At 35.1% G+C, this 22,267-nt stretch overlaps 1 protein-coding gene across 2 annotated transcripts; it reads right to left on the bottom strand.

Moving 5' to 3' along the window:
* Positions 1-4,515: 4,515 nt before the first annotated feature.
* Positions 4,516-19,607, bottom strand: LOC136803083 (transient receptor potential cation channel subfamily A member 1-like). Of its 2 annotated transcripts, none has more exons than XM_067059833.1 (14): positions 19,407-19,607; positions 18,332-18,519; positions 17,114-17,288; positions 14,310-14,475; positions 13,785-14,058; positions 12,993-13,323; positions 12,374-12,570; positions 11,771-12,100; positions 11,147-11,533; positions 10,833-10,871; positions 10,261-10,305; positions 8,850-9,486; positions 5,377-5,552; positions 4,516-4,918 (listed from the first exon to the last, which is right to left on the bottom strand). In XM_067059833.1, exons 1-14 carry the CDS (start codon positions 19,515-19,517, stop codon positions 4,579-4,581), a joined length of 3,396 nt encoding a protein of 1,131 aa, XP_066915934.1. In that variant the 5' UTR covers positions 19,518-19,607; the 3' UTR covers positions 4,516-4,578. The 2 variants fall into 2 exon arrangements, with proteins under 2 accessions (XP_066915934.1, XP_066915935.1); XM_067059834.1 differs by having other exon boundaries at positions 11,228-11,533.
* Positions 19,608-22,267: the final 2,660 nt, after the last annotated feature.

Here is a 22,267-nt window from a genome sequence, read left to right as displayed (position 1 = left end):
GGCGAATCCACTGAAGATTTCAAGGAGTCAACCAAAATCTACGACGAAGAATATCTAAATGAAAAGTCCTACCTAAGAAACTAAGCTTAAGGAATATAAAGATTGAAGAAACTCAAAGAATCGGAAAATTTTCAAAGGAAAAGGAAGATGAAAAACGCTATCGACCAATAAAAGTCCGATTTGCAAACGAAGAAGACAAAAATACAGTGTTAAGAGCAATCACTAAAGGAGAAAGATTGCCCTTCCGTGTGACAGAAGATCTTACAAAAAGTGAAAGGAAGACAATCAAAGAGTGGTGTATGAAAGCCCAAGAAATGAACACGTCACTAAAGGATGCAAACTTTAAATTCAAAGTCAGGGGGAGCCCTAGGAAAAAACTCTATCTTAAGAAAATTGTAAACCGAACAAAGAGCGGTTCATAGAGGCCCATGTGCTCGCACGGTGGCCTGCGAACTTGTATAGCATTATTATCTAAGCGAAAAAAATGAGTTTATCTAAGCAAGAAAATTGACTTTTATCGAAGCGTAAAAAAAAACAATCGCAAAATTGCGACTTTAAATATTTCCTTGAAAATGAAGGTCATTATTGGCATATACTAGCAAGTAGTTGCCACTAAGAATACCCCGCAGAGCTTCCTTTCGAAATATCCCTAAGTAAGCAAAATAACGCATGTGTAGATTTTAAATTCGTTTTATCGATAAAATATAAGTCGGAGGAAGAAAGCTTGGCTTCAACTTTACTTTTGAGATGACATGGGATAGACGGTCGCTCACATCTCAAAAAGAGAAGTTATCGCTCACATATTATCACATACCGTGAAAAGCACAGCTCAAAATCATATATTTACGCTGTGCCGACGAATCGAGATTCTATTCATCGCGCAATGAGCCAAGACAAAAGTAATCATGACGACCATCCAAGATCTTGGATGAGCGTCATAGTCGATATTTTTATTCCCGTCGTTGAAAACACAACTTACAAAAAGTCATCAATGCTTTGTAAAAAGAGTCAGTGATAGAGAATCATAACATAAAGTCTGTCTATTATTTCGATTCAATGATTCAATTAAAGTGACATTTCCATAATTAAAAGTTTAGTAATTACTGTTATACATTTGGGGATTATCATGTAAAAGATTTTTTTCGAAATAAACTCATTTCAACTACACTTGGAGGTTTCTGGGGAATTCGTAAATAGTAAACTGCATACTGATACAGTCTGCTAGACATTAATATGGTAATATTTGCTCTTCATCTTTGATTTTTTCTACAGTGATTAGATTGACACATGCGCGATAAAATTTCTATTATTTGTCTTCAGAGGTTACTATTTTCTTTGAAAACTTAACCTCTGATACTCAGGGTAATTATCACAGTGAAAACGCCGAAAATTCTGAAATTGATTTGATTCTTATAAAGTAGACACTTATAATAAAAATAAATATGCTCATCTTTTTCGCCATGCTTTGTTTACTTTGTAAGAACTAATTACCGAAAGATATATTGACTTCAATCAAGAGTTAGTGATTTGATTCTTATAAAGTAGATGCTTACAATAAAAATAAATATGCTCATTTTTCGCCATCCTTTGTTTACTTTCTAATAACTAATTACCGAAAGGCATATTGCTTTCTCAATCAAGAGTTATTGATTTGATTCTTATAAAGTAGATGCATATAATAAAAATAAATATGCTCATTTTTTTCGCGCCATCCTTTGTTTACTTTCTAATAATAATTACCGAAAGATATATGCCTTCAATCAAGAGTTATTGATTTGATTCTTATAAAGAAAATGCTTATAATAAAATAAATATGCTCATCTTTTTCGCCAGCCTTTGTTACTTTCTAATAACTAATTACGAAAGATACATTGCCTTCAATCAAGAGTTATTGATTTGATTCTTATAAAGTAGATGCTTATAATAAAAATAAATATACTCATCTTTTTCGCCATCCTTTGTTTACTTTGTAATAACGCATTACCGAAAGATATATTGCCTTCAATCAAGAGTTATTGATTTGATTCTTATAAAGAAAATGCTTATAATAAAGATAAATATGCTCATCTTTTTCGCCATCCTTTGTTTACTTTCTAATAACTAATTACCGAAAGATACATTGCCTTCAATCAAGAGTTATTGATTTGATTCTTATAAAGTAGATGCTTATAATAAAAATAAATATACTCATCTTTTTCGCCATCCTTTGTTTACTTTGTAATAACGCATTACCGAAAGATATATTGCCTTCAATCAAGAGTTATTGATTTGATTCTTATAAAGAAAATGCTTATAATAAAGATAAATATGCTCATCTTTTTCGCCATCCTTTGTTTACTTTCTAATAACTAATTACCGAAAGATACATTGCCTTCAATCAAGAGTTATTGATTTGATTCTTATAAAGAAAATGCTTATAATAAAAATAAATATGCTCATCTTTTTTGCCATCCTTTGTTTACTTTGTATTAACTAATTACCGAAAGATATATTGCCTTCAATCAAGAGTTATTGATTTGATTCTTATAAAGAAAATGCTTATAATAAAGATAAATATGCTCATCTTTTTCGCCATCCTTTGTTTACTTTCTAATAACTAATTACCGAAAGATACATTGCCTTCAATCAAGAGTTACTGATTTGATTCTTATAAAGAAAATGCTTATAATAAAGATAAATATGCTCATCTTTTTGCCATCCTTTGTTTACTTTGTATTAACTAATTACCGAAAGATATATTGCCTTCAATCAAGCGTTATTGATTTGATTCTTATAAAGAAATGCTTATAATAAAGATAAATATGCTCTCTTTTTCCCATCCTTTGTTTACTTTCTAATAACTAATTACCGAAAGATATTGCCTTCAATCAAGAGTTACTGATTTGATTCTTATAAAGAAAATGCTTATAATAAAGATAAATATGCTCATCTTTTTCGCCATCCTTTGTTTACTTTCTAATAACTAATTACCGAAAGATACATTGCCTTCAATCAAGAGTTATTGATTTGATTCTTATAAAGTAGATGCTTATAATAAAAAGAAATATGCTCATCTTTTTCGCCATACTTTGTTTACTTTGTAAGAACTAATTACCGGAAGGTATATTGCCTTCAATCTTATAAAGTACCAAGTAGCAACAAAAGAGATATCGCATTTACTTTCTTTAGGCGCTAAAACGGGCGTCAGTCAGGGCGTACGGAAGGCGTTTTGACATCAGAACCTGAAGAAAGCCTAGTCCCTTTTAACAAATATTTCCCTTTTGGAAAACGGGAAATATTTAATTAGTTTATCTAAGCCGAAAAAAGTGAGTTTATCTAAGCGAAAAAGTGAGTTTATCTAAGCGAAAAAAGTGAGTTTTATCTAAGCGAGAAAAGTGAGTTTATCTAAGCGAAAATTACTTTTATCTAAGCGAAAAAAATTTTTATCTAAGCGAAAAAAGTGAGTTTATCTAAGCGAAAAAAGTGATTTTATCTAAGCGAGAAAAATTGACTTTTATCTAAGCGAAAAAAATTATTTTATCTAAGCGAAAAAAGTGAGTTTATCTAAGCGAAAAAAGTGAGTTTATCTAAGCGAGAAAATTGACTTTTATCTAAGCGAAAAAGTATTCCATTACTGAGCGAGAATTTCATTTTGATCGAAGCGAAAGCTAATTTATTGAAAGCCAAGATGATATAGTTTTGCAACATAAGGCGCGTCATACTATTTATCTTGGTTTCAAATAAAAGTTTCTATTTGGATTTGCAATGATTCGGTTATTTTTTCCTCGATAATCAGTCAATTAAATGTTACTCAATAAATACTAAAATATCTAAAATAATGATATAAAATATACACAATCGATTTGTGGAATAATAGATGTTCTGCTTTTTCAAAAGTTTAATTAAACTACACAACCCTATCGCATAGCCCCGATGGAATTTTCTCCCGGTGGGAATGAAAGTTGCCATCGGATATAAATTGTTATTGTTCCCACCTCAAAAAGTCTAGTATGGATAGTGCAAATTTTTTCTGTTGATTCTGGAAATCAAAGTCAATTTTCCGGTATGGCAGTGGGACTGGTATTCTGAGGTATTTTCCGAACGGGGATGAGGTTAGTGGAAATTTCCTAGTGTGACGGAGATCCCAATGGGTATGAGACAGGTTACCTGTATTTCTGTTAATTCCCTTATCTGAAAGTTCTCCAAATAAGTTCAAATAATCATCCAATTTTTCACATATGTTCATTATCATTATTCTTACCGTAACATTTCGTTTACCAAACATCTCCGTTGATATGAATGAACTCCTGCCAATTACTTATTTAAATAAATCATCAATCAGTTATCATATCAACTGTTTGAGAGGCTTTGGATATATAGCAAGTACATACACAAGATGCATGTTATAACTCTGAATCTTTGATTGTTTATCAACTACTTCAAACCCTTTTAATATGCGATTACGGTTATTGTATTCTATTCGTTCAAAATTTGCACCAAAATATGTTTATTTTCGAATCCGTTAATTTCAAAACTCGTTTTACACGACCGGACTCCTATATAAATTGCTACACCCAACAAACAAAACTCATACACCTACTACTCCTCAAAAATCGTTGATTTGATCATTTTATCCACCGGTGAGGGGCTTGCGGGACTATCATTTAACCGGATAAGCGGAGCCACAGAAGATCGTCTACTGGTTGGCGGCGAAGGCACTGACTCCGAACTGACACCATTCAAAATTTCGAGAATTTTCCTCATAATGTCAGCTTGCTCTTCGTTCTGTCGGCTCATGCGTTTCATTTTTTTGTTAATGGAGTTGATTTGCTCTTTGACTAGAGCCTCGTTGTCAGTTCTCTTGTTTTGTTCTTCGTCATCGTTTTCTGAGAACGAGGCTAGTGAATCGTATGTGTAGGCTTGTAACCAATCTGTGAATCTAAAAAAAGAAATCAAATTCCACTGTACATGAAACTAAAGTCCATTCTTTCAAGCGTGCACTCTCTCTCGACAATTTTATTGTAATTGGACTAATCGCTTGAGATTGGATTTCCACTAGGTCCCGTAATTTCTGCCGTTATGGAATCAAACTTAAGGAACCTTTACAAGATTCGATCATTTACTTTCAAAATGACGGAAATTACGCAACTTAACTATTTAAGAACATGAGGCTTTGATGGCCAAAATAATAATAAGTAGCTATTTTTAAGGGTTTGCAGACTCTAAAATAACCGATTTAAGAAAATGGACAAAAAGAACTCCTAAAATGGTGAAAAGAAGAACATGTTAAGAACATTTTCAGGTCAAAACTCAACAAAGTTAAGAACATCTGAAGGGTTCAAAAATTTAGGATGTTCTTGTAAAAAAACGTGTAGGTTTCGAGAATAAAAGACTTACTTCTCCCACAAATTCCGTTTATTAGGATAAACAGTAACACTTGACTGATGATGGAGTTTGAGATAACTTTCAGGATATTTCGATTGTAGATTTGTGACTAGGTATACTTGGTCTTTCAACATGCATAATTTGGCTGTTCTCGTAACGTTCGCAATCTCCCCAACTGCCAAACCAATCTGTAAGAGAGGGAGAAAGGTCCTATTCCGAACCGAAGAGTATACAGTTTCCCCCCAGAAAGCCTCTTCTACACTTTACAGATCATCTAAATAGTGACGCTATGTTTCGAGCTCCAACCCTGACCCTAACTGATAAGATCGAAATAATCAAAAATCGAAAATATCGAAAAGGTCACTTTTGGCCATCCACAACCCCGACCAAAAAGTGACTGTACCACCCTGGAGACAAGGAGAGAGAATTGTATTTTACTCAAAGGATGGTAACATTAGAACTAAGCACATGAGAAATATTTCTACACTTCTCTCAAACACTACATTTTTCGGAGAAACTCGAGATTTTATTACTACGGAATCTGCTAATAACAAATTTTCCATGCAAGTTTGTATCAATGAGGGTAGTCCGGGAGCCAAATCCTATATCTCCTTAAATAAGCACTTTTGCTTAACCCAAGATTCTACAGGATAAACTATATATTTTTGGAATCCTCAACTATCCTAGTTTTGGAAATGGTCGGTCCCCAAAGCTAACTCCTGGTCAATTTTTCATACTGGGCCCGAGTTTAGGGGGTACTTTTTATCCTTTGTAAGGATTTGTTAAGGAAAATGCCATTCCAGGGATGATATAATTTGCTGTATCTAGTCAATCAGTTGACCAATTGCTTAGAAACTTTGCAAAAAGTTTCAAGGTAGGCTGATGATTATTTTCGGCAAAAAATTTTGTGAAAAATTATTTTTATAGGTTTGCCTGGGGAAAAAGAGGGAAAATTTGGGTATTTTAACTAAATTTTGACCCTTTTTAAGTCTGGGACCTACCCAAACAACTTTTAATGAGCCACAAACTAGGTGTTATGATAGACTTTGATGCAATACATCAGAAAAATTTCAAACAAACAGTATTTAGTATTATTTCAGGGCTGCAGGGGGTAAAATTGCCCATTTTTATGGGTTTTTACATTATTTGAGCAATTTTCACCACTAATCTTGGTTTAAACGTCATCAAAAATAGTTAGAACTTGATTTTCGTGTAATATATCCTGAAAGATTACAATGCTGACTTAAAGCTTACAAAACCAGGGTGCAAATGGACAAACCAGGGGGTAAAAATGCCCATTTTAGGCGATTTTTATCGTTTTTGGACCTATTTCACCCATAAAGCGGTTTTATGGTGTACCAATTTTATTTCTGACCACTCATTTTGTAGTAGGAGCAATGGGAAAGTTATTTGTGGTTTTCATTGTCTGTAATCAGGGTCACTGTGGGCAAATCAGGGGGTAAATACACCACTTCTTGGTAGTTGTTGCCTGAATTTGGATGTTTTTATTGTATGGTACCCTCAAATTTATGAAATTTTGAGATGGAAACCAGTTATATACCCTTCAGTCATTTCTTAGTACTTTTGTTGACAACCTACACAAACAAATGACGGATTTAACTTAAGTTATGGCCAAATTATAACATTTTTTTGACGTAATTTTGTCAGTTTTTGCTTTGAAATTCCACTATAATGCTATTCAGAGCTTCCAAAAATGGTCCCAGCTACTTGTAGAATTATTATCTTGAGACTAGCTACTAATAAAAGGTCAGTAAAACGGCAAAAATGATCAGTCAAATTATTAGTATGTAGAAGTGGTGTATTTACCCCCCCTGATTTGCCCACAGTGACCCTGATTACAGACAATGAAAACCACAAATAACTTTCCCATTGCTCCTACTACAAAATGAGTGGTCAGAAATAAAATTGGTACACCATAAAACCGCTTTATGGGTGAAATAGGTCCAAAAACGATAAAAATCGCCTAAAATGGGCATTTTTACCCCCTGGTTTGTCCATTTGCACCCTGGTTTTGTTAGTTTTAAGTCAGCATTGTAATCTTTCAGGATATATTACACGAAAATCAAGTTAAAACTATTTTTGATGACGTTTAAACCAAGATTAGTGGTGAAAATTGCTCAAATAATGTAAAAACCCATAAAAATGGGCAATTTTACCCCCTGCAGCCCTGAAATAATACTAAATACTGTTTGTTTGAAATTTTTCTGATGTATTGCATCAAAGTCTATCATAACACCTAGTTTGTGTCTCATTAAAAGTTGTTTGGGTAGGTCCCAGACTTAAAAAGGGTCAAAATTTAGTTAAAATACCCAAATTTTCCCTTTTTTTCTCCAGGCAAACCTATAAAAATAATTTTTCACAAAAATTTTTTGGCGAAAATAATCATCAGCCTACCTTGAAACTTTTTGTAAAGTTTCAAAGCAATTGGTCAACTGATTGACTAGATACAGCAAATTATATCATCCCTGGAATGGCATTTTCCTTAACAAATCCTTACAAAGGATAAAAAGTACCCCCTAAACTCGGGCCCAGTATGAAAAATTGACCAGGAGTTAGCTTTGGGGACCGACCATTTCCAAAACTAAGATAGTTGAGGATTCCAAAAATATATAGTTTATCCTGTAGAATCTTGGGTTAAGCAAAATGCCATTTTTTGGGTTTGGCTCCCGGACTAGGGGCTGTTTTGTGGCAAATTTGGGGTTCTGAAACTCATTGGTTTGTGAGTTACGAGTACTTCGAGTTTTGCCTTAACCAGCCTAGGCAGGAGTGTATTACGTAGTCTTATGTTTTTCCACCGTAAGTCTCGCTTACATCATGTGTCAGACTTGATTTTTGGCACGCATTTCCATATTTATGGAGGGCTTCTTTGTGCAAACTTTGGGCTTGTAAAACATATTGGTTCGGGAGATACAACGATTTTGAGTTTTTTTCAACAAGGGCTGTTAGAGTTCCTTACGTTATTTTACGTTATTCCGTAATAGCTGCCGTTACCGACCTTTTCAAATGCTCAATTTTGGCACAGAACAGCGTCTTATGGATGTCGAGACGTGTGCAAAGTTTGGTTTGAAATAACCAATTCCTTCGAGAGTTATAAGCAGATTCCGTAGATTTGTAATTTGCGGAATCAGTTCGGAACTAAAAGCTTTTCTGTCGTAACATCCGTTTACGTAGGTTATTAGAGTTGATTTTTTTTGTGAAGGTGCATCTGTTAGTTGGTAATATGTATGCTAAATTTGGTTGAAAAATATTAATTGGTTGGAAAGATATGAGCAAATTCCGTAGATTAGTAATTTGCGGAATGAGATTCCGCAAATTAAAAGGCGGAATCTGATTCCGTAAATTACAATAAGCCCTTTTTTGATGCTTACTGATAGCGCCCATTAGTAACGTAAATAAAGCCTGGAATAGACGGGGACGAAGTTGGGTAATGGCTTTTGAACATTAGAAAATGGAAACACATTTACCATCAAATTCACCATAACGATTGGGAGCAACAACGCAAACACAAGATACAAATAATCTGTCATCTCAGCAATGCTCGATCCACTCCCCCCTTTTCCACCACGCCCTCTTTTCTTCCCTTTCGACATTGAACCGTCACCGATCGTCATAGCAACAACTTTAATAATTGATTTTTTCATGTCAAAGAAATCGGCATCTGGACCATCATTCCAATCGCCGCTGATAAAATGAAACGACAACGCAAAGCCAACAATGATGAAACCAAAAATCAACAACACGGAGATGACCGTTTTTAACACCTCTATAAACATGAGAACGATCAAACCAACAAATGGCGCCCGCTTCATATAAAACAACATGTTACAAAACGCCAACATGATGGCGACCGCCCCAGCATTCACCCTTAAAGCTTCATTATCATAATGTTCCATTTGCAGGCAACGGTAATGCTCATCCATAAAATACGTCGTGACGAAAATCAAACTTGTGACGTATAAACCGATCTCAATATAGTTGACCAGGTCCATGATGTAATCAAAGGGACTCATGATGAATTGGATGAACTCCTTGAAAAGTTGGATGATGGAATAAATGATAAGAGTAATCGAAATCACCATCATTGACGTTGCTTCACATGTTCTGAAAATAAAATGAAAAAGTCTGGGTTCGAGCTTACTAGGGAACTGCATTTCAATGTTATGAATGAATGACTTCAGACATTTGGCGTTATTCAACCCCGAAAATTTCGAACACAATCCCCTCCCGAATCCCCTTTTGCTTGTCTTTTGGTTGTAAGGGATTCAATGAGTAATTTACCAAAACAATATCAAAATTTAGCAAAACTGTCCGCTTCGCTGGTATACAATTTGGTTTTTTAAAAAGCATACACTTCTCTTATCTGTACACAGACCCAGTATCTACGGCTAATTTCAAAATTCAATTCTGCGTTGTCATTGTCTTTTCTCATTTGAGATTTTTCAAACCGTTCGCTGCGATGGAGTGTTGGTGGGAGAGGAGAGAAGTGTTGTTATTTATAAATCATACTTCATCGTAGAGGTTTTCCCTACGGGAATTTTTGTATCAAACAGACAATGTGCACAGAGTGTGCTACGAAGCAATAAACTTGACATACACTCTGGTACAGAGTAACACTTCTCATGATTTACAAGGAAATATTCATCTCGTAAGGTATCCGGTTTCTCAATTCCGTAAACAGATTCAAAACTAACTAAACCATTTTTGTCTAGCAGACTTAGAAAATACTAAGCTCTGGTTTAGATGGCCAACTTTTCAACGCTGTTAATTTTAATTGTGAGTTAAAGTGAACAGAATATTGAAATCAAACTAACCTCTAAAATAGACCTTAAACATGGGAAAGTGGAATTATTTAAAAATATATAGGCAATAGCTTACGGGTTGACAAATACTGTGTCTTGGTAATCAGGGAAACTCGTGTTCCTAAAAGGAAAAAAAATTAAACAGTTGAACTTTAAATTATTCTGCACCAGACCCAATACCTATGGAATTTTCAAGATTCATTTGACTTCTGTCTCTTCGGTTTAGATTTTAGATACTATAGACGCCCCTGTCTCAAAGACCCGCTGGGACCCCAGCCCCACTGGAAATTTGACCAAAATTTCGTCCTCGGTGGGAAAAATACTCTAAAATTTCAGCCCCACTTGGAAATTGACTTTGATTTTATCTCCATTCGGAATTCAATGTAAAAAATTGTACTCCAAAACCATATCCACTGACTGCATAATATAAACTTGGAAGAATAGAATTTCTATCCCCATTGGGATTTCGACAGAAATCATCCTCGCAGAGGAGAAAATTTCCACCAAGGCTGTGAGACAGGGATGTCTATAGCGCCTTCTCAGATGCAACACTTTCCATCAGGACGCTTTATCAGGAAGAGAAGGGCAAATGTGCATAGAGTCTTAAACACAAGCGAAAAAATGACAGCACTGTGGAACAAAACTTACGTTATATTACTGGTGCTGTTTTCTGGACTTCTGTAAATCCTAAAAAAAGTAAATTCACATTGGTATAAGATGACCACGTGTACTTTCTAAGACTGTATCCCAGGCTTTATTTACGTTACTGATAGAGCTATTAAATATTATCTGACGCAATCAGTAAGCATCAAAAAGCCGGTAATACGGTAATGGTAATACGGTAAGCCGGTAATACGAAAAACGGGGAACGAGGTTGGGCTGGAAGTAAACTTTGATCGAGTATTTGTGTTGAACCTAGGAAGTAAATGGCGGCTTCAAATCCTACAAGATTCACTGCTTACCAGTCTTTTTCTTTGACGATCATGGTAGTCAATAACGTGAGATAAACGACGTACGTCAGCAAGGATAAGTAATACATGTACCTAGGTAATAATTTCCATTGACTATTAATAAAACAAATAGTGACAGGGTGTGCTAACAACGTCTCTCGATTGTTTTTGGCCATGATGGAAGGACCGCATACTTTGTTGGATTTGGATCCAGGCTCCGGTGTCAACGCAACAAAATCAAAATAATATGTTATACTGTAATCGATGTGTTCTTTCTCCAAGTTGGATGTTTCGATGCAATTATCGAGAACAATTTCCGCTACCGCTGGCATTCGCTCAATCATTTTGTCCATTGGTCGATTACCGTTGAAGTCTACATTTTGCATTAATTGCTTCCAACTGAAAAATAGAGAATATGACAAATTAACTCATTTTCTTTTTACAGATTGTTCTTGGCTAGAAAACGATTTTTTAACTAATTTCCATTGGTAGTTGAGCATTGGTTCTTATGTTTACCGGACTGTCACGACTAGAACCCAGAGCGGACCCAAAGCTACCAATCGACATGTACCTACATATGTGATCTAGTAAGTGAGGTTTTTCTGATGATATTGTAGAAAAAGATTGAAATCTTACTGTTTATCACGAAGCAAGTAGATGCATGCATTTTTCTTGTAATTCTCGATAGCTTTATCCAAACAATTTTTACCACTCTTGTCTTTAATGACAACTTGGGCCCCACTATCAATGAGTGCTTCCATACAGTCCGTTTTTCCATTTTTAGCAGCCAGGTGTAACGGCGTCTCGAAATTCAAATTTGTGGCATCCACATTAGCGCTGCTTTCTAGAAGCATTTTAACGATTTCAGGGTAGCCATTTTGACATGCGTAATGGAGAACAGTCATTTTAAGATCATCAGTTTTTTCAACATCTGCTCCATACGAGATGAGTACCTCACAGATTTGTCTGAAAAAGAGCACGACAAATGAATAAAGGTAGCTTACAGTTATAAGAGTGGGTATCTGAGATCGTAGCTGACGGATTGTAAAAAAATACTCATGGTCAGTAATATTTCTGCGTGACACATTTTTCAAAAATTTGGCGGTAATTGTCACTTTCAGTCTAGCATTTGTGTGGAAACCACACGAGACTCGCAACTAGGAAATAAATGGATTCAAATTCTACTAAGATATTCATTTCCAGCCTTCGGCTTATTTCATCGAGAAGAATTGCACTTACATATTACCGTTGATGGCAGCCAACATGAGGGGTGTTTTCAACGAGTCATCTGTTTGGTCAATACAATCACGTGATACCTCACATAACATGTGTACGGCAGCCGGCTTTCCAAGGCAGGAAGCGAAATGGATTGGCGTTTTACGCCTTTTGTTACGGGCGGTGACAGTAGATTGATGGTCCAGTAAGATACGTTGACACTTTAAAAATAATGTTGGGTTTATTACGATATCTCATCTTAACCTTGGACTGGATTAATTTATTCCTACAGACGATACTTCATTCACAAATATTCGTGTAGACTGACGTCGTTTATAATGCGTGTAATACAGTAGTATAGGCGTTATATGATAATGCGATTTTTGTTACGGGATTTAGTTTGTATATTGCAATATTGACATTTTTCTTTTGTTTAGAGTTAGTGCACAAAGGTTTCTAGACGACTAAAATTGTTCCCTCCATTACTTTTTGTTTCATTTCTACTATGTCTGAATTAGTTGTCTAGCTTGATAGACTAGTATTCGTGAAATAATAAGAGAATATTTTCAAGATATATAAGGGGAACTAATATTGGCAATGGCAAAAACCGAAATTTTTTTTTTTTGTAACAACTTCAACGTACCTTGACACTCATAAAGTAGGTTGCATAATGAAGCGGTGTCCAATTATTCTGGTCTGTATTATTGATCAATCCCAGAATCCCTTTGTGTTGCAACAGGACTTCAAGGAGTTTATGTTGTTTCTTTTGTGCTGCTATGTGCAGGACGTTCCGCTCCGTATTATCAATCGCCTCAAAATTGACGCCACAGTTCAAGAGATAGCGGACAACATCGATGCTTCCACTCCATACTGCACATAGCAGAGGTGTGAATCCAGTTTCGTTACGTAGTTCAAGGTGTGCTCCAAGTGTGTACAATAAGGAGATAACATTGATACGACCGTATAAGCATGCTCTACAAGGTGAATAAAGAAAAGTAAATTCATGATATTCACGACGCAGTAATTTAAACAATTTTTCTCTAGCCTAAATTTGCCACTATTGGCAAAAACCGGGGTGTTTTCGTAGAAAACATAACTTCAAGTATATCATGAATTTGACTGTTTAACAAGCCATCAATCAGTCAGCAACTAAAAGTTTGAGCCACCACCAGCAAAGCTACTTTAACCAAGAACTATGTTTTTTTATAGAGTTGCTAGCTTAAATGTCTCTGTATAACTAAAACTTTCCATGGCTTCTAAGATTACTGATATTTCTTTACGTTGGAGTTGCGGAAACTGTTTAAAGTTTCAAATTTAGTCAAATTAAGTCTCCGCAAGCAATTATACGCAAAAGTGAATAAAAAAACTGTAGAAATATATCCGAGCGAGATATGACTTTAAGAATCATCGGAGACACAACTTGCGAAACACCTACCTATGCAATGGAGTCATGTGAAATGTATCTCTCTTATTCAGTTTACTCCCATATTTGACCAAAATTTTGATGACATCATCACGCCCATAAATGGCGGCCAAATGCATGGGCGTAATTTTAGAGCTACATTGACAATTGACGTCAGCTTGATGTTCCAGTAGTTTGGTGACGCTCTTGACGTGACCATGTAAACAGGCCATGTGTAAAGGTGTTTTTTGTTCATTGTTTTGAACGTCAACATTAGCATGTGGTCCGGTCACGGTAAAACGTTTCACTGAAAAGAGGAATATGATTTAGTTGTTATGGAGAAAGAATAGTTACATGATTGATTGAGTGTTACAACTTAGACAACAAGGCTTGCAGGATGACCGACCTGTTTTTTTTGAAAATCGGAAATTTTGGGAACCAAATTGAGAAAAATCCGAATTATTTAAAATTTCATCAGGAATTTTTACTAAAAGTTACCCAGTACTAGCTAATACATATATCTTCGCCTTGTATTTCAAACTTAGAAATTTTTCTTACTTGCTTTGACCAGTATTTCAATAATGGCATCGCTTCCATCTGAAGCTGCAATGTGCAATGGATAACGTCCCTCCAAGTCCTGCACATAAGGGTTTGCTTTGTGGGATAGTAATAGTTGCACTGTACCGGCTTGTTGAGAACCGACTGCTATATGCAGAGGTGTACACTAAAAACAAGAAAAATTAAGTTAAACAAGCAACATGCTGAATGGACCTACCTAATGATTAACATCAGATGAAAATAAGAAAAAAGTGACAATAATTGTACAAAAATTCAGAATGAACAAGCAACATGCTGAATGGACCTACCTGATGATGAAACTTAGATAGCAATAAGGAGAAAACAATCATTAAGAAAATATAGCGGTTAGCGAAAATGCATTAAATTTCATCATTGATTGTTGATGGGGGGGAGGGGTCTAGGGAAAAAAGAAAAAGAAAGTTCCGGTTGGAAAATTGCAAAAGTTTTATTGACAATTGAATCATGCTTTACGGTGGCATTGTTATCAATAATTTTTTTAAGTGAAAAAACAAAGAAATATATGGAAAAAGCTCAATTCAAATCTGCAAATCCGGCGATTTCCGGCATACTTCCGACATTTTCGGCCGGAAAAACATGATTCTCAAAAATCCAAATCGGCCACACTTAGGGATTGCTGATACATATCTTTGTGCAAAAATCGGGAAAAACGATTAATGAAATCTCGAGAAAATGGCAACAAACCGGTGTTGACGGCATATTATTATTATCGGCATTTTTGGCCAAAATTTTTTTCTTCAAAAATCAGGCTCCGTCACAATTTAGGTATTGCCATTTTTTATCAGTGTGCAAAATTTCGTGAAAAAATATAAAGTAAAGCTCGAGAAATTCAAGAAAAATCGTTTTTCCGGCGATATTCGGCTGTTCCGGCGATTTTTAGAAAGTCCCGGCATCAAAAATCAGTTTTATTGACAATTGAACCATACTTGATGGTTGGCATTGTTATCAATAATGATTTTTCGTGAAAAAACAAAGTCCAATGAAAATCTGCAAAAAAGGCGATTTCCGGTATATTTCTGGCATTTTCGGCCAGAAAAGAATTTTTCTCAAATATCAAACTCGACCATGTTTTGGGCATTGCTATTACGCATCTATGTGCAAAAAATCAGAAAAAACTAATGATGAAATCTCGAGAAAATGCCAAAAAAACGGGTTTTCCGGCATATTTCCGGCATTTTCGGCCGGAAAAAATGTTTTTCGAAAATCGGCCTACGTCACATTTTTGGTATTGACATTTTGCATCATTGTGCAAAATTTCATTAAAAAATATAAAGTACAGCTCGAGAAATTCAAGTAATACCCTTTTTCCGGCGAAAATCGGCTCTTCCGGCGATTTTTAGTAAGTTCCGGCTTCAAAAATCAGTTTTATTGACAATTGAACCATGCTTCACGGTGGGCATTGCTATTAATATTGTTTTTGTGTGAAAAAACTACGAAATATAAGGAAAAAGTCCGATGAAAATCTGCAAAAACGGCGATTTCCGGTATATATCCGGCATTTTCGACCGGAAAAGATTTTTTCTCAAAAATCGGACTCCACCAAGTTTTGGGCATTGTTAATACGCATCTTTGTGCAAAAAATCAGAAAAAACTAATGATTAAATCTTAAGAAAATGCAAAAAAACCTGTTTTACCGGCACATTTCCGGCATTACCATTTTGCATCATTGTGCCAAAAATCAGAAAAAACTAATGAGCCAATCTCGAGAAAAGCTGGTAACAGACGGACGAACGGACGAACGAACGAACGAACGGACAGACGGACGGACATCGGTTAATTTATAGGACCTCCAAGGTAGGTCCAAAAAATAAAGCTTGTGTGTTGAATAATGTAAAATGGTAAAAAGGAATTTCCCCAAAATACGAAAATCACTTAAACCATTCAGGCCCAAAAAACCTTTTAAGCTGTTTTTGGCCCAAATTTGCCCAAAAAAATTTCCCTTAAAAATCTGGCTCCGTCACATTTTGGGCATTGCCATTTTGCATCATTGTGCAAAAAATCAGAAAGAAATAATGAGTCAACATTGAGAAAAGCTATATTTTCTTATTTGGTTAAAGGGAATTTCCCCAAAAATACGAAAATCCGTTTTTTTAAGGCGAATAAGAATTTTCCGGGAAAAACCACTTCAGCCATTCTTTAGAGAATCTTGCCCTCCAACTTTGTACAAAAAATCAGAAAAAAGTAATGACAGGATTTTGCACCAAAAAACCCTATTTTTAGGTAGTTTTTGGCCCAAATTTGCCCAAATAAATTTTTTCTCAAAAATCGGGCTTCGTTACGTTCTGGGCATTGCCATTTTGCATCATTGTGCAAAAAATCAGAAAAAACTAATGAGCCAATCCTGAGAAAAGCTGGTAACAGACGGACGGACGAACGGACATGGGTTAATTTATAGAACCTCCACCGGGGTACCCGGAGGTAGGTCCAAAAAAAGTCAATTTATGTTACCAAAAAATTAATGTCAAATGAACTGAATTTTTAGGGTTTAGTACGTGGAATGGTAGCTTCATAAATAAATTCAAAAATCTTTGTGCGAGAAAAAGGATTTAAAACAAAGGAGTATAAAAATAGTAGGGGAATTCTCTGGCATTAAACCAGAAGTGGTGGAAGGAACGAATACTTGGATTAAAAATCAGTATATACACAAAATCTTTTATCCATAGCAAGTTGATCCATATGTTTGCCCTCGAAATGATGAAATCTGATTGGTTGAAAAGTACATCACGTGACCACGGTGATAAAGAATGTACTTTCAATATGCTTACCAAGCCATGGTCTGTAACATTGACATCCACTTCTTTATAAGACACCAAAATACGACACAAATCTTTATTGCCACGGCTAGCAGCGAAGTGAATTGGATATAAACCATAATCATTTTTCAAATGTACATTCGCTCCCATTTCCACTAATGTCTTGGTCGCAATCTTTGAATCGTTCCTGAGAAACACAGTGAAAAAAGAATATACACTGGAGTCTCTTCAACTCGGACCTGTACAACTCGAATGTCTCCTTAACTCTAACAAGCTTTTTATGCTCCATCTAGTTAGTAGTGCCTTTTACTCCATAGCTCGAAATTTTCTTTTCTAGACCATTTCACAGTAGCAAAGCTTAATAGATAATCAGGACCACTGCTCGCTAATGACGACTTACTATTAGTCCAAAATTTTGAAGATTTTTGCGTCTCGCTAACCGGAAGTCGTTACTAGAGCGCAATCAGTCCTGATTACCCATGATTCATTTCGACTGTGAAATTGCCTATTTGCCGTTACTTGGAAAGAATTAGGTTGGAGAGAGTTAAAAAAAAATCCTCGTCAAATAAAGTTTATGAACGACGTTGAAAATGATTGAAATCAAAGGAAATTAAAAAATTTGATGCTGACCTAAGAAATCAGAAAATTTCTGTTCCTATTTCAGTTCTTATTTTCCTCCCTATGAAAAATCCCTTTTGTTACATTTGTAGAACAAGCCTACTTCGAAAATGTTTTCCATCTTTGAATTTTTTTTTGCGGCCAAGATGAATCATCTCTGGGATAGTCATTACAAGAAATTTCCCATTATTTTTTCATTCGTATTTATCATAAAACATTAACAATAGCGAAATTCCGATAGAGGTTCGTATTTGTCAATTTTTATCACGTCCCAAGTTTCTTTACCTAATTTCTTTACCTAAGCAATCTTTTTTCTAATATTTCAATATAAGAAAAAGATCGAATAGTGCTTTGTTTTAAATATTCCAACAGAAGCTTTCTAACGGGGTTGAAACCAGACCCTCTAGTTCGGAACCCCACCCTTTGCTATCTATCCCACCCTCAATTAAGAAATGCCTCTGAACCCCGCCCTTTTAGAAAACTCATCCCTTAACCAATGATAACTTTTGAGTAGTAGCCCACTTCTAGTGGAAGAAAGAGGTATGATAGATCAAGAAATCGGATTCACTGACCTTAGGTTGGCGGTAAGTAAATGTAAATGAATGGCCTTACTTGATGGCGGTGTGTAGTGGCGTATTCTTCTGTTGATCTGGTACATCTATCCAAACATTATGATTGACCAAATATCGTATAATGTTCTCTTGGTTATACTTTGCGGCCACGTGTAAGGGTGTTTCCTCGCATTGATTCCGTTGCTCCAACAATCGTTTGATGTCATCTTCTCGTTTCAAATATTCAATCTGATTGAACGGAGATGATGAAAATTTGAAGAATTTTTTGGAGAAATTAGACATCATAGTTTTTGTTGATCTCGTCTAGTTTAAGGTCTGTTAGGGAAGTGTTAGGAGTCCAAACTGAGATAAAACAGCGGGAACATTTTCATACATCAATAGGGGATATTATTTGATATCATAATTCTCTTTGAAAATTTATAAGAGGCGACGAGGAACTGTCATTGACACGTGATGTTACACTTTGGCGACATTGAAAAGGGTTATTTTTTAGGTTTTCGGCGAATAATCATATTAGGGTTAGAATTTCAAAGCACGTTTCCTTCGAATTAGAACTATAAATGAAGGATAGTTTAAAAGCCATCCATAATTCTCGTTAAATGATGATCAGAATTTCAAAATCTCTATTTAAGTTTATGGGAAAAATTAGTCGAGGAATTTTTAGGCAAGCGAAGAAGTTTTTTTCCCAACAAAATATTTTTCTGGTCAACTTCTAAAGATTGCGACAAAAATTTCCACAATTTATTTTTGTTCCAACGAAAACCTTTATCAAACCAAGTTTTCCCCTTTAAGGTATCATTATTCTTTCCGGTATTCCTGACAATTTACTTATAATTCTAATGTTGTAAGAGAGCAAGGAAGACCTTACCAACCTTCATATTACGATCCCTACTAAAGTAGGTTGAAAGAAAATTAATTTGAAATTTTTGGGCCTAAAGAGTAAGACATAACTCGCCCATACCAAAACCAAATAGAAGTTTTTACAAGGTCAGCGAGGCAGGGGTATCAGCAACAATGCTAGGACATTATAAAAACATTATGATACAATATTGTAGAACAGAAGGGCCTACTCAATCTTTAAATAGCTAACTTCTAAAATTTTTGCAACAAAATACCTGTGTAATGATCTTTTCCAAACAGCCTTCTCTGGCGGCTTCAAAGATGGTTAAATCAATGGTGTCATCTAACTCATGGACATTGAGATCAGTTTGACTACCAACTGGCATTTGTATCTGAAGTGCAGCTTCATTGATCGTTTGGTTGTTGATGAGGGTTTCCGCTTCGTTGTCACTGTCGCTCGAATCGCTAAATCGTCGGTTCTTTGTGACCTCCATCGGTCAGAAAATTTCCCCGAATATCTTCCGATGACATGATCGGGGAAATATCGGGATTTTGATAGAATGATATGACGACGCTTTACAATAAGTTGACTTTTTGAAAATTTTTCCTGCAATTTGAGAAACACTCAAGAGAGAAGTATATGTGTTAGAAATAATTTATAATTTCAATAATAACTAGAGTTTGGAAAAAATTTTAGGAGTCTCATATCAAAGTTTGTAAATGTTATTCACAGCTTTCTACGACAAAATAAAATTTCGATAATAAATCATCAAAAATAATAAAAATAAAAATTCATAAAAAACCACCATCTGCCCTAATCCCAGGACCCAAAGAAATTCTTTTACATTACAACACCCTGTTGAGTTGACCTGATTCGTACAAACTGTACGTCAAAATGAACAAAACCCAGGGGGTTCGAAATCCTCCAAAAGGAAGATTTTCTGAGGGAAAAACCATTATATACCAAAGATCTTATACATTTTTTAAAAATAGGCGTACCATATGGAGTAAATCAAGATTTCCTGTTTTTATAAAGTATGTTATTTTCAGAAGAAAAATATATAATAATATTTCAATAAACATTAAAAATCCCCCTGAAAATTCCCAAAAGCATGAATAATATTGACATCAATTTTAAAGGCTTCAAAAAAAAAATGAAAAGTAAAATGTCAAATGTACAAAAATATTGAAAGAATGATATACATCAAAAAAAAAAATTTTTCTCCAAAAAATCATTTCATCACAAATTTATTGGAATTTTTTTCATTATAGACTAGAAATTAACCCTATGATACTTTCCATAAGACAACATCTCTTTGGCTCATAGGATAGATAAAATAAGATAAAATCTATAATCCAGCTTGTATAACGGTTTTGGTTTTATTAATCAAAAGAAATTTTTGTTGATGTACCTGTTTTTTTAGCTGTTCTGCCCACTACTATACAAAATAACAGTACATTATTTTGATTAATTCTTCACTTTTTCCCGATTCTCACAGAGCCTTATTCTTTCATTTCGTAATAATTTCTCCATTTTCCCCCAACCTCAAAGCAAAAAATAGAGAAAATAATAGAGACAAGGATCTCAATAAAATATAATAATTTGATTGTATCTTCTAGAAAAAATACTTTGTATTATTTTTGCGTACTTTGTATTTAAAATATGCAAGTTGTATTAAGTTTATTGTGGTTTGGAAATGACGAAAATTATGTCTCTCGATAGATATTCATAGATATTCAAGTTTCGTTCATTACTTGATCCACCATTTTGTCCACCATATGGTAACATAGATCTTTTTTTCTCAAGATGGAAAGAAAATGTTCACCACACATCCAGGTCACGCAAAATATTGAAAATCCATGCATCCCGAAAAAGAGGGCTGGAGCGGACTTAAACTTGCGAATTGTACCCTTTTATTCACGGTATTTATTACCTAATTTTTTTCTACGGAAAGACCCCGGTTTTTTGGTAGTAGGGGTCACTTAAGGTAAAGAAAAATTGAATAAAATGTGCCACTTTTAATCACTTTTTCTTTACCTTAAGTGACCCCTACTACCGAAACACCGGGGTCTTTCCGTAGAAAACAGCATTACGCCATGAATTATTTATCGAAATTACAAAAGAACCCAAAACAATACCGGGCGTTTGCCAAAAGGTGTAACGTTGAAATTTGCCACAAATTGTAAAATGCTGACTGTGTGCATATGAAAGACCACTGAAGGTGTTTTAAGTCGCTATATAAGTTGATAAAATCTATTTTTGGATCATGTACTAATATGGCGAATTATACTTCTATATTCTAATAGCAATATTGAAATCTCCATATGTCGACTTGAAGATTCAAAGAAGATTCCCCATGGCCATGTGATGCAATGAAAATATATAGATATTGTTTATCACTCTTTTGAAATGACTTCCCGTTTCTTTGAGTTAAATCCATAAGCACCCAATTGATACAGAGAGGATCTCTACTCGCATTTTCATTTAGTTCTAAATTTTTATGATAATACAGATATCAAAGTAAAAGTGAATCTCTCTTTCAAACCATCGTTCTCCTCTCAAGGAGCCTTATGGTCAAAACTCGTCAGCCGTAAGCTTTGGGCGTTCTCATATCTAAGCTCCCTATGGTCAAAACTCATCAGCTGTTGGCTATGGGCGTTCTCCTCTCTAAGCGCCCTATGGTAAAAACACATCAGCCGTCAACAATGGGAAAACATAGTTATTACTCTTCCCCAGGACCCTCATCACCAACACCAACAGCCTCCTCGTCTAAAGTCTGTGCACCATGCGTTGTATCATCTTGCGCATGCGTTGTATCATCAAAAGTGTCATCTTCAGTTTTTGTCTCATCTCTCTTCATTTCTTGTTGACCTCCTTCTTTTGGAGAAATCTCTGCTTTTTGTTTCTTGGCTTTTCGTCGTTGATGTTTCCAAATATCCTTCATCATGGCTTTCAGATCGGATAATTTCCCGTTCAGTAGCTCAATGTCGGTCAGTTCGTCGTTAATCTTACTGACGCGATCTGTGAGTTGTGTCATGTCGTGTTGCAAGGCCTTCAAACTGTCTTGTACACTATTTTCTGCTTCCTAGAAATGTAAAAGTAAGGCTTATTAGATATTGGAATGATATGGAATGA

This window comes from Clytia hemisphaerica, unplaced genomic scaffold (assembly GCF_902728285.1).
Source record: "Clytia hemisphaerica strain Z4C2 unplaced genomic scaffold, Clytia hemisphaerica genome assembly, whole genome shotgun sequence".
NCBI lineage: Eukaryota > Metazoa > Cnidaria > Hydrozoa > Leptothecata > Clytiidae > Clytia > Clytia hemisphaerica.
Note: the sequence above shows the minus strand (reverse complement) of the source record. Positions and strands in the feature narration are given on the sequence as shown.

Excerpts from the sequence above, each read along its gene's own strand:
- LOC136803083 (XM_067059833.1), bottom strand. The coding sequence starts at position 19,517 with ATGCCAGTTGGTAGTCAAACTGATCTCAATGTCCATGAGTTAGATGAC. Across the intron at positions 12,571-12,992 it reads CCTACTTTATGAGTGTCAAG|TGTCAACGTATCTTACTGGA; the intron begins GTACGTTGAAGT and ends TTATTTTTAAAG. Across the intron at positions 11,534-11,770 it reads TACTTGCTTCGTGATAAACA|TTGGAAGCAATTAATGCAAA; the intron begins GTAAGATTTCAA and ends TCTATTTTTCAG.